The sequence below is a fragment of the Amphiura filiformis genome, chromosome 18, assembly GCF_039555335.1.
Source record: "Amphiura filiformis chromosome 18, Afil_fr2py, whole genome shotgun sequence".
NCBI lineage: Eukaryota > Metazoa > Echinodermata > Ophiuroidea > Amphilepidida > Amphiuridae > Amphiura > Amphiura filiformis.
In genome coordinates this window covers 7,618,063-7,631,600 of record NC_092645.1, presented here as the reverse complement: position 1 = coordinate 7,631,600, position 13,538 = coordinate 7,618,063, and the positions used below count along the sequence as shown (strand labels likewise).

General features: G+C 39.4%; 1 protein-coding gene across 1 annotated transcript in view; it reads right to left on the bottom strand.

The window, feature by feature from the left end:
- The window catches only part of LOC140139718 (far upstream element-binding protein 1-like), a 48,944-nt gene that overhangs the window by 15,382 nt on the left and 20,024 nt on the right, over positions 1–13,538 (bottom strand). Inside the window, 10 exon segments of the mRNA XM_072161421.1 lie at positions 333–555; positions 3,382–3,529; positions 4,633–4,718; positions 5,255–5,406; positions 7,830–7,910; positions 7,981–8,098; positions 9,260–9,360; positions 11,420–11,522; positions 12,364–12,453; positions 13,088–13,231. Of these exon segments, the coding sequence (XP_072017522.1) occupies positions 333–555; positions 3,382–3,529; positions 4,633–4,718; positions 5,255–5,406; positions 7,830–7,910; positions 7,981–8,098; positions 9,260–9,360; positions 11,420–11,522; positions 12,364–12,453; positions 13,088–13,231 (1,246 nt within the window).

Sequence of the window (13,538 nt, the reverse complement as noted above, 5' to 3'; positions counted from 1 at the left end):
TTGACAAGTCTGTTAACCCTGCTATTTGTTCATTTCCCACAGATTCTGCCCATATCATGGGCATTCTCATATCAGGGATTGAAATAAATACCGGTATGAAAGCTCTTAGTTTGGGAGTCAAGGTCATACAACCATGAAGGAACGGCACATGGTGAAATCGGACTATCCTCGTTCTAAAGTTGAAGTGATTCTATCCATCATTTCTCATGATTTTACAATGGATAAGATGCTGCCTTCCCATCAACCACTGCAATTTCTGAACCACAATGCATGCTGGGATAGGTGCAATTTGGTGCACCCAAATGAAACTTGACTGACACCACTACCCTTACCTGCAGCTTGACTTTGGGTCACTACATGTACAGCAGGAGCATTACTGGCACTAGCTGTTGCTGCCGCACTGCCTGCTTGCGATGTCTGTGCTGACGGCTGACCACCAGCACCGGGCTGCTGTTGCTGAGCATACAGCTGCTGGTAATATTGGTTCCATGCCATTTCGTTTGACTGCTGTTGTTGTGGTTGCTGCGGATGTTGTTGCTGTGGCTCTTGCTGTGGCTGTAAATGAAACAAAATTTTGATCAAAATTTGGTCAATTAGGCCAAAAAATATTAATTGTTTGCTTGTTCTCACACTCTGTGAAAAACAGGGTCAATCTGCCATATTTTTTTCTATTTTATAACCAAAACATGTCGGTGAATTGGGATATTTCTCTACTGTACCACTTTGAAATGCCAACAAGAGATTGCTACATAGGTTTTACCCCATGAGCACTACAGCCCTTGGTTGGTTAATTGTATGATATAGCCTACTACAGGCAAATTAAGTAATTCTTGTCCAAGATCGAACACTATGAACGGTAGTGGCTCCACGGTAAACATGCGTGCACATAGCGCAGAAGAAAGCATACTCGTGCCATACATTGCGTACATGCTTAGTACGCTACATGGATGCAACCCGCATGTTCCTGTTTGGCCAAGAAATTCTTAATTTACCGTAATCTGAGGAACCAATCAAAATAGATCTTTGTTGTGCGACAGCCAAATGACAAGAACCTCATTAATCAAGTCAATCAACTTGAATGAAATTCTGAAAATTATAACTTGGCTTTCTTTTGTTTACTTTTGCATCACATTATCGCCCAGAATCCACTGATATTTGACATTCTGGGTTCTAGCTGGATGCTTGGGATATGCACTGCATGCTAGACGCATTGTTACACCAACTATGAGCCAATTTATTACAGAAATTAATACTGGATGTGAAAATGGGCAATTCCATTTAAAATCCACACACCCCTGTGTTAGATTTCAGTGCCATCTCAATTCCAGTTGCACCTTATGGTAAATCCAACTGGAAATGTCTGCTAACTTAATGAGAAATTCCAGATGAAATTGTTGAAAATTATCAAATTCAGTTGACTTTTGCACGATTTGGCCTTAAGGGATCTAAAATGAGCGTTTATTGCGTTTCGACAGTATTTTTTTGTGGGACATGAGAGCACCTCAGACCTGTCGAATTGCATTCTGAATACTGAAACATGTCTTTCTGATATCAAATAATTTTCATTTTTGAAAATCACAATCTGATACAAATTTTATGACAAATTATAAAAATTTGATATTTTCAAATTTTGATATATAACAGTCCTCGAAGTAAATTATATAAATCTAATGACATATTCTTAAAGTGTATGTAGCAGGGAGGAAAAGCCGACGGTCAATTGAACATTTTGACCTTTCATATTGAAGATATGGATTTTTTTCCCAAAAAGACCTAATTTTTTTTGTGTTTTGGGAAAAAAATGCATATCTTCAATCTGAAAGGTCAAAATTTTCAATTGATCGTCGGCTTTTTATCCCACCTACATACACTTTAAGTATAAATCATCGGATTTATAATGTTTACTTCAAGTACTGTTAAATATAAATTTTAATGATTTGCCATAAAATGTGTATTAAATTGCTAATTTCAAAAATCAAAATTATTTGATATCAGAATGACATTCTTCAGTATTCAGAATGCAATTCGATATGTCTGATGTGCTCTAATGTCCCACAATAAATACTGTCCAAACGCTCATACCCCAGCCCTTAAACTAGATCATTTTGTTTACAATTCCAAAACCGTCCACACCTTTTCCACTTTTTATAGATGAAAATGGCTGGAGCCGGAATAATTGAAAATATTGAACTTCATTCAGTTTCCATAATCTTCATACCAAAACCATACTTGGCATGTGTTACTTTAATTTGACCTCACTTCATTTCAAATAGCTTTATTTGAGCAAGATATGACAATATACATTCAAATATGCTAGTGCTGTAATCGATTGTCGTAAGTATCGATAGTCGGAAAATACATAGACTTCCGACATGTCGAAACACTCAATGTCAGTATCGATACACAAACGACATGGCACACATGCTTAGATTATCTCAAATCAGGTCTCAAATTACCGTCAAATACTCAAATTACCGTCTCCCAATTCCAAGGTGAGCTTTACATCTAGAATACATGCATCATGTCGCCTTCACGATCTCCAGCCCTCCAGTATTGGTAAACTCAAATCCGTGTTTCAAACTGCGTGAGTATCGATAATAGTATCGACATGTCGGATGTTTGCCTCCCGACATATCGATACCCAGAAAGCTTATCGATTACAGCACTAAAATATGCACCATTTCAAAAATGACAAATTGAGTCGTTCGATCAAACTGCTTTCCAGATGGTCCCATTTGAAACAGGATCGTTCCTGGCGTGATGGTTTTTAGATGTTGTGCTGTGTAGCCTGTGTTGATTATTGGCATGTTAGAAGAAAGTTATTGGAAATGTAACCTGAAACACACTCAACATCTCGGTGCACATGCATTATTTGTCTAATTTCTCTCTAAAAAAGATGATATAGATGATTTTCAAAAGAAATGAAAGGTACACTGTTTCATCTAGCAATTTGTTAGCAATGTCCGTGCTGCTACACGGTTTCGGTGCAAGTGTGCCGACTAAGCGACCATGTATGTGTGTATACATTTTGCAGGAATAAACTATACTATTCAGCAAATTACTTCAGCGGTGTCCGTCTGCTCTGTCAGATTATCGCAGTAAAAGAACTAGGTCACGCAATGCTACGCAGCTTGACCAGCTTAATGAGGTACCGATGTAATGATGACGTAATTTGCCAATCAGGACCACATTCGATATACAGGTACCATAAACTGCGCCAAATTGGCAGAACTGTGCTGAAAACAATAGTATGTGTGTTTTGATACTGCGTCCAGCAAAATATGAATATACGTCACAACCAAGCTCGAGGAGAAGTAAAGTACAAAATGTATAGCGTTTTTATGTCTATATGAAGAGAGGACAATTAAGTTTTTGACTTACCGGATTCCACTGATTTGGTGAATTCCATTGATTGAATGAATTATTTCCACCCCCTCCTTGTCCACCACCTCCTGCTCCCCAGCCTTGAGGAGCGCCCCCAAATTGCTGTTGGTGAGGCGGGCCTCCTTGATGCGGGCCACCAGGTCCTCTGCAATAAACACAACAGTAGATTTATGAACTAAAAATCATAGATGAATCTGGTTTGCCCTACCAATACTATAGTTTCATCATGAGCAAATAAGCCAGGTTTATTAATGTCTCCATGCACAAATGTAAACCAGGCTTATGTGTGCTACTTTTGGAATGTGCATGATTCAACACAATTATAAACCAGTGTCAGTCAATTGTGTTAATGTTGTGCCTTCACTGTTCCAGGCATGAGAATGATCATCCATGAAAGTGTTTGAAAAAAGCCTGAAAAGGTGTGTGAAATTGGGCTAAAAAGGCCAAAAATGGGCTGAAATTAAAAGAAAGGGCGGAAATTTGGACAACAAAAAAGCCTGAATTCTAAGCCAGGCTTAAACCTGAAAATTCTCATGCCTGCTGTTCAGTATCAGTTCATGCTTACCTTTTCAGCCCTGAATAAACAAAACATGTACACTCAATGCAGTGGTGCAGATTCGCTGCACACACTTTCTGCCGATAGTCGGCAACAGCTTTAAGCCCCGCCCAGTTTCTCAAATGGCGACAGCAAGCAAATTTGCTCAGCTATCAAGTAACATTGCGTGTGTTGTGTGAGAGCCAAATGACAAGAACTTCATAAATTAAGCCAGTAGACTTGAATGAAATTCTGAAAATTATAACTTGGCTTTCTTTTGTTTACTTTTGCATCACATTATCGCCCAGAATCCACTGATTTTTGACATTCTGGGTTCTAGCTGGATGCTTGGATTTTGTTTGGATATTTGAAAATCTTCCATCAGGTCTCTTATTACAAATTATGTAGGCTAATGTGAAATTCAGGTACCAGTCCTACAGTACATACAAACCAAGAGGCTCAGGTGAAACCAGGAAAGCTTAATGTACACAATGTTACACAAACTGTTTTTAACTCACAGAAAATTTCTGACATTTACTCAAATTGGCTTGTCAGTTCCCAGAAGGCAAAATTATTTCAATGGCCTGTTCATGGGAGAGGTTAAGTTGACGATTATGTGAAATAATGGCATATTTTTTGACATGTTATCCAAGGACTTTTATTCCCCGGAAAAACCTGGCTAGTTGTGTACATTTGTCTTGAATTCCACTTACCCGGGTCCACGTCCATTGAATCCACCAGGTCCTCCTGGTCCACCCGGTCCCGGACCACCAGGTCCCCGTTCACCGGGTCCACGATCCTGCAAGTAAATACAGTGTTGTCCATTATTTTATAGGAGCCAATGTATTTACATATGCAGTATAATTATTAATTATGAGACTATAGTACATTTGGCAGTGATGTCAGTGCATACTTGTGTGTTCTTACCAAAGCAATGATTTCTTAAATACCATTATAATTATACTTTTCTGCTCTTTTAGCAGTATCTATCGATTAATAAATTCATAAATGACAAATTTGGTGTTCTTTGACATTTTCTTGCAAAAAAATCTTATTTTACACATTTTGAACTTTGGGCCAAAATAATGTTGCTCACAAACCAAGAGCAAGGTGTCAATGATGCAGCAGCCAGGTGCATATTGCTGCACCCCAGAGTGGAAAAAGGCTATGAAACTTTTTATATTTGGTAAAGATTTGGCATAATTACATTTGAAATGACCATTAAATAAGCTATATTGTTTCCAAGTTAGCCTTTTTTCCCCATGTTCTACTTGACATTCTGATTAAATCCCCCACCGATTTTTCCGTAAAATAGAGAATTCCCGTTAACCCTACCGTAATTTTTTCAGTGATCAAGTCAATGGCTGCCCGTCTTGCTTCTGGCGTCCCTCTGATCAGGAAGACCTTCTCCCTGGCGGGTGATCGTTACTGGCTGATCTCGATGTGCGCTCCAGACTTGTCCTTGAGCTGTCGAATCGTCTCACCACCTAAATATCATGTTTGGCATGACACAGACATAGCACAGGGCAATAGAGTGCACATATCATGGAAAGATACAAAATAGACGACAACATGAAAATATTCCCGCATTGAATTGAAAGCAAATTATAAATAAACATATGAATATCTTGCATCAAATTCCAAAGATGGTGCAGAACCCGTCAATTAAAGTTCATATATATTGTCATTTACCAATGATTAGCAAGGTTATCCCTACTACTAAGCCGGGTGGTTTTCCCGAATCACAATGGCTCACCAGAGTTACACAAACTCTGGTGAATCACAAGGTTACCATAGGTACACAAACAGATGGCACAACATTAATAAATTATACACACAGGTGAGGTAGATATAGTTACCATGTTACCATGGTTACAGAAAGAAAACTTTGAAGATAACAAAACATCAAGTCATCGTCATCATCATCAATAAAACAATAGCTTGAATGGAATCAGTCACAATTTTCTTGTGTGAATAACTACCGTACTACCAAACCTGAAAGGACAGTCTCCTGAAACCTGTCACCACTCAAAACAAAAACAAAAAACAACAAATTCAAACATTGCACCAAACTCATCACATGTTTTGAATAATTCTTGGAATAAGTTCATCAGGACCGATATAATTTTATTGTCAAATTATGTTGTACTAGTCCAAAATTCTACTCAGTTCAGAGGTTTCATCTCTGTGCAGAGGATTTCACGAGTCATGCACCGATCTAGCCACATATTTGATCTGTTACATATAGAACGGTTGACTCTGGGAATGAGAGGAGGATAATTGCTAGAGCTAGTCTGTTTGGCTTATGATTGACGAAAATTGTTCTGTCAATAAAGTTTGCATTACGCAACTAGTGCAAGTGCCTTGCCCAACTGCATGCAAACATAAGCCGAACAAACTTCAGATCGGCATGAATGATGAAATCTTCCGCATGTAAGATGAAACGTCTTAACTGCCATTCATACACTCTTAGATAGTGAAAACCAATCAGAACAAGTGTGAAGTGTTAGTAAAATGAAAACCGTGCATTGACTGTGTATTGTTTATACCGAGTTGCTCAGTCCGCTCAGTGCTTTCGGATGTGTGCATTTTTTGATGTATTGATATTTCCTTGTATTTTCCAACACTTTATTAACTATTTTGTAATAAAAATAGCAAAAATCATGGAATTGTTTTCTCGAGTATGAAATGGGTTAATAAATGTGTATCACTTTTTGCTTGAGAAATTGTACAAAATAATGCAGGTGTCTGAGATGTTCATGGGTTTAATGCACTCCCCCCTTCGGGGCTTTACAATAGACGCATCAAAATCTTAGTACGTGTGCATTATTTTGCAATATCACTCCCAACAAGTAAGACGCATTTATTAACCTATAAGTAGAATTTTAAACTTGTACAACATAATTTGACATTGATTTTTTGAATGCAATAAAATTTGTTACAAGGTGAAAAAAACCAGAATCCATACATGTATGAGAAAAGACTACTAACATTAAATGGTATTATACAATCAAATTTATCACATTTTTTGCAACAAAAAAAAAGTCATATCAAGATGGAGCTGACCTACAAAAATATATTAGCAAATTATAATCATCAAGTTTGATTTTTCATGATATACCAGTATATAAGAAACCCACCTTAATAATTGCAATCAAATTAAAAATTCTAACACCATTTAAATACTTTTAAAGAGATGTAGGCTAATCCTGTGCTGGCCATTTCTTGAACTTTAGTTTACACATTTTATTCAATAGCAGCAACCTACCTTTCATTTCATTTTTTTTATCATTAATTTTTATATACATTGCATTGTACTCATTAGAAATGTCTTTCGTATAACAAAACATCTTTGTTTACCCTATATGCACAAGATTGCTAAAAGTACATGTATGGCATCATGTATGTATATCATCAATTAAAAATTTCTTAATAACAAAGGTCAGTTCAATACATGTATGATTCAAACAAATATATTGCACAAAAACAACATCAAAGTACCGTTGTATCAAAAATAAATATAAACCTCATGCAACAACATAATCATAATTTGCATCATAAATAAAAAAACCACACACCCAAGACAAATATAATTTTGTGTCATAATATATAACCTCATAGTATCAAATTTCAGCATAACATCAACTATACGGTGATAAACTCTGGTGACAAGTGTTTATGGTCAACTTTTAATGGCATGACTGTAACATTACATGTAATGATAAACATGACATACAAGGGAATAACTAGTCAAACATAAACTACTTCCTGAATCAAAACCATCATAAAAACCACCATAAGTGTTAATATAATACACTTCACACAAGAATGAAAAGCAAGATATCATGGGAGTATCAGCTTGGGGTAGGGGGTACAGATATTATGGAAGTTAGAGAGGGGATACACTTACCCCTGCCTATAATGATGCCACACTTTGTAGCTGGTACACAATGTTCAATCATATCATCATCATCACCACCACCCATACCTCCTAGGCCTCCAAGACCCCTGGAGGCCAAAACGGACCCCAGGGCCACCCGGTCCTCAGGCAGGTGGGCCACCCATACCGCCACCTCGACCCATGAATCCACCACCTCTGCCACCACGACCAAACCCAGGCGGGCCTCCACGACCTCTGCCTCTCCCTCTGAAGGATCCACCCCGATCTTGGTCTCTTTGCTGCAGAAAAAAATACAAATTAATGCGTATTTAAGATAACACATACTGTAACCAGTTATAGATTGAAGATTTGTTTGATGTCTGTGCTGCTACATCCACCCTGTCTCGTGCACCAGTGATGGTAGCGATACAATCTATGCTCTCAGCCCCTCCCTCCATCTCATACACTTCCATTAGCACTATCAATGGGTGAATTGATCATTTGTGCTGCTACATCCACCCTGTCTCGTGCACCAGTGATGGTAGCGATACAATCTATGCTCTCAGCCCCTCCCTCCCATCCCTCCATCACAAATCTTATAACATCCCATACACTTACATTAGCACTATCAATAAGTGAATTGATCATCTGTGCTGCTACATCCACCCTGTCTCAAATGCGCCAGTGATGGTAGCGATACAATCTATGCTCTCAGCCCCTCCCTCCATCTCATACACTTCCATTAGCACTATCAATGGGTGAATTGATCATCTGTGCTGCTACATCCACCCTGTCTCGTGCGCCAGTGATGGTAGTGATACAATCTATGCTCTCAGCCCCCTCCCTCCCACCCCTCCATCTCAAATCTTATAGCATCTCATACACTTCCATTAGCACTATCAATGGGTGAATTGATCATCTATGCTGCTCCATCCACCCTGTCTGGTGCACCAGTGATGGTAGCGATACAATCTATGCTCTCAGCCCCTCCCTCCCACCCCTCCATCTCAAATCTTATAACATCTCATACACTTCCATTAGCACTATCAATGGGTGAATTGATCATCTGTGCTGCTACATCCACCCTGTCTCGTGCACCAGTGATGGTAGCGATACAATCTATGCTCTCAGTCCCCTCCCTCCATCTCGTTACACCCATACACTTCCATTAGCACTATCAATGGGTGAATTGATCATCTGTGCTGCTTCATCCACCCTGTCTCGTGCACCAGTGATGGTAGCGATACAATCTATGCTCTCAGCCCCTTCCATCCATCTCCAATCTTGTTACACCCATACACTTACATTAGTAGTATCAATAAGTGAATTAATCATCTGTGCTGCCTCATCGACTCTTTATTTTTTGTCTGGTGCACCAGTGATGGTAGCGACACAATCTGTCAATCTATGCTCTCAGCCCCTTCCCTCCCACCCCCACCTCGTTACACCCATACACTTACATTAGCACTATCAATAAGTGAATTGATCATCTGTGCTGCCTCATCAACTCTGTCTGGTGCGCCAGTGAGGGTAGCAATACGATTCGGGCCCTCTCCGTCATCTGAAAGAGTTACAATTATTCCAAGTTATCTACAACAAATAACACTAGGCATGGGCGATTGTTAGAAAAAAAATCTACCCGAAAAATAACTGATGCAAAGTCATTAACCTCATTCATAACCGTCACTTTTATAGTTCAATTTTTGTTACATTTTCTTTTTTAAATTTGAAAACAGGACACAATTTTACCGGTTTCCTTCGTTTTCCCTGTCAAAAATCGAATAGCCTATGAAGGAAATACCGCTACCGACCAATCACACTACCCTGCAATCACGCGATGTCCAAATACTGAACAGAATTGTTCGAATGCATAACACGTCACGTGGCGTGGTCATTGTAAAGCGTATTTTTAGCTACGTCACGAGACAAGGTCATTATACCTTTTCAATGACCTGCATTTGCGTCTGCGTATTTAACTGTGATTGGATTAAACATATCTTAATACTAATTACGGCGTGTCCGTCCGTCCGTTGTCCGCGCGCTATCGCGTTCGCGCGTTCACTATCGCGTTGTATCAACGGGAGTGTGCGCGGAGTACAGTGCGCGCATCGGCAAAACATTACAGTGTGACTAACAGGTGCATGCATCTCGTCGGACCAATATCGGGCCTTATTTTCAACACATATTTCAATACCGAACACGTGCACACACCAAACACGTGCAAACACTATTTCCGGAATCCTCCAGAATGGTTAACATAAAAATTATCCGTTGTGGTAAGGCCTATAACCGTTTTTGCGTTCACGTTTCTCGCGATTGATTTCATTACTTTAGTAACGGCCTATCCACGTCCAGATACTAATTTCGGTTTCTCTAAATGTGGTAACAGGGCAGGGCTTGGAAGAAGGCGAATGATGGGTTTCAGATTATGGGTAGGCCTATACCGAACTACCGAAGTAGGCCTAAGCATCACACCTATAAACCAAACAGAGTTGATTAAGTTGTGTCAAGTTGGGTCTTGATCATTGAGAGACGCATTTCATAGTAGTTTAAAAGTCAGGGCAGGTATATGGGTAACGGGTTTGGGTAATTAACGGCGTGTCCGTCCGTCCTCTGTCCGCTGGCGCTATCGCGTTCAAGCGTCAGCGTTACGCGATGCACTATCGCGTGCTTTCGCGGTGCGCTATCGCGTTGTATCAACGGGAGTGTGCGTGGAGTACAGTGCGCGCATCGGCAAAACATTACAGTGTGACTAACAGGTGCATGCATCTCATCGGACCAATAATTATAGGCCTTATTTTCAACACATATTTCAATACCGAACACGTGCACACACCAAACACGTGCATATAGGCCTATTTCAGCAGAACATTACTATTTCCGGAATCCTCCAGAATGGTTAACATAAAATTATCCGTTGTGGTAAGGCCTATAACCGTTTTTGCGTTCACGTTTCTCGCGATTGATTTCATTACTTTAGTAACGGCCTATCCACGTCCAGATACTAATTTCGGTTTCTCTAAATGTGGTAACAGGGCAGGGCTTGGAAGAGGTGAATCATGGGTTTCCAGATTATGGGTAGGCCTATACCGAACTACCGAAGTAGGCCTAAGCATCACACCTATAAACCAAACAGAGTTGATTAAGTTGTGTCAAGTTGGGTCTTGATCATTGAGAGACGCATTTCATAGTAGTTTAAAAGTCAGGGCAGGTATATGGGTAACGGGTTTGGGTAATTAGAAATAGGCCTATCATGGGAAGCGCCCGAACCGAGAACCGCGAAATCTAGTTGCGTATATTAATGAGGTTATGAATTTCCATTAAATCAAAATGCAGATACTTCAATATGTCTTAATAATAAATAACCTGAGTACTCAACCAAGAAAAATCAATAATTTTTGATCAAAATATCACCCAAAGCCTATATGAGTGCCAAAAATGACACTCTGCATCAAATTTCTTGGGCCACTCAAATTCTGTGTCCTTTTCCTGATTTAGGCTGTTTTTCCATGTCTGGAAAAATAGATTTCCATTTTCCCTTGGAACCCTGTTACTAATGCATTATGACATCTGTTTAAGCCATCCCACTAGCCTTAAGTAGAGTAAATAAACTTCCTCACCTTCTTTGAATTGTACTCTTGCTCCTGTATCAGCCTGGATTTTCTTAATCATAGCTCCTTCTCTACCAATGATGATGCCAACAGCTCCACGAGGGACTTCAATCTATGAGTGGGATTAATAGAAGAAATGCATTCATGATTGATAATAATATACCGATTAATAATCAATATAGAAAATTCCTGTAATCCTTTTACATAAAGCGTACTTAACTATGCATGTCGCATAGCATGCTATGTTAAATGCACTTGTCTCTGATTGGCTGCTGATGCGATCTACTGTTGTCGAGTTGAATTATGCGACATGACTAACCTTTTCTCTTACCCTAACCCAATCCCTAACCTTATCCCTATTCCTAACCTAAAATGCCCTAAATCCTAACTTTGACCATTTTCGGACTAATGGGCAGTCTTTGACAATATGCAAAGCAAAATAAATGCCTTTGCCACCTCCTTTTATTGCATCATGCTAAGCATCATACGTATGGACCATGCCACCCATGTCTCTATGCCATGACAAATACTAAGCCTCTTGCAGAGCGTGTAAGAAGTCGTCAGATGATGAACCTGCTATATATATAAAATTATCTACTCTTTGTACACCACAACATGGGAAAAGAGCCCAGGCCAGCAACGTACATCATTTCTAACATGTGCACAGCGTCTGCTCTGCTTGGGTATAGTGAATACATCTTCCAACCAGACCAAATAACATCTCTAGCCCAGGACTGCAGAAGTTGGAACATAAAGTCGCCTGCTCCTCACTTGACTGATGATGATGAATGAATAGGCTGTTCCCACGGACACTAAATGAAATAATTGGACTACCCACCCACCTTTAAAAAGTATACTTCTCCACATAGTTCCACAAGTGGCAGGGTACTTTGAATCCCAGAACAACTTGTAATACAGATATAATCCAAGCTCAAATATTTGTTTTTACTTACTTCCATACCAGGCGGTCTTCTGCCAAATTCCCCAAAACTACCTCCTGTACCTGGAGGTCCACCACCCATACCTCCACCACCACCACCTCTCTGTTGGGAAAAGAAACACACATTTGAAATGTTTAGTATGACCTGAATCATGATACGCTTCTCCACTTCCACTACTTGTCGTAACCCCCTGAGCACTGCCTGCCAATCTAATATTGCCTCTGATTGGTCAATTACATGATATCTTCACTTTAATCACCAATCAGAATCAAGCTTTGCAAATAATTCACCTCAATTTTTTTGTTTGGTGAAATTATTCTAACAATGTTGCTGATTGGTCCAATTGATAATGAAAACTTCTTTTTAGCCAATCGGCAGGTAGTTCTCATGGGGTTAATTCATTGATAGCAAGTATGCAAGTATCAATGCTACATTATTGGTCGATCCCAAGATCAAACAAGTGCCTTAGTTGGATTACCATACCTTTTATTAGTGCAAGATGGAGGGGTATTTCAGTACTTGATAATTCTTCTTCTTATCCAATAATTTCATCACATACATGATCACCTGTTATCATTATGACATCATGAATATTCATATCATGAATTCTTACATCATATTTGCTATCCAGTAGTTCCATCACCAGTCTTCTATCTTGGCTGGATCACCTGTTACCATAAAGGACATCATGAATATTCAAATTGAATATTCATATTATGAATATTCAAATACTTACATCATTTTTGCTATCCAGTAGTTCCATCACCATTCGTTTCGCTTCTTCAATCTTGGCAGGATCACCTGTTATCCGCAGCGGCTTGTTGGAATCTGTTTGGTTGGAGTCATCTTGAATCATAACCATCCGTACACCGGCTCTTTCCTGAAGGGAAAAACCATATCAAACAAAATATACCATCACAACACAGATCTACATGGCTAGTAGAAATAATCTGTACAAAACTGGTGACCCAATTGACAGCCTTAGCCCCCAAAGTTTCTTGTAACTCCAGTGAAATGTGAGGTCTGGAATGTTGTTTTATTTATGCGGTACGATTTGGTTTTGAGGTTATTGTGAAAATTCCATCACCTTCAACTGTTATTGAACCTCTTTACCAAATTACCAAAGACCTCTGAAGACAAGGCCGATGCTCTACCAACTGATCTACACAGGCCGTCCCTGATATACA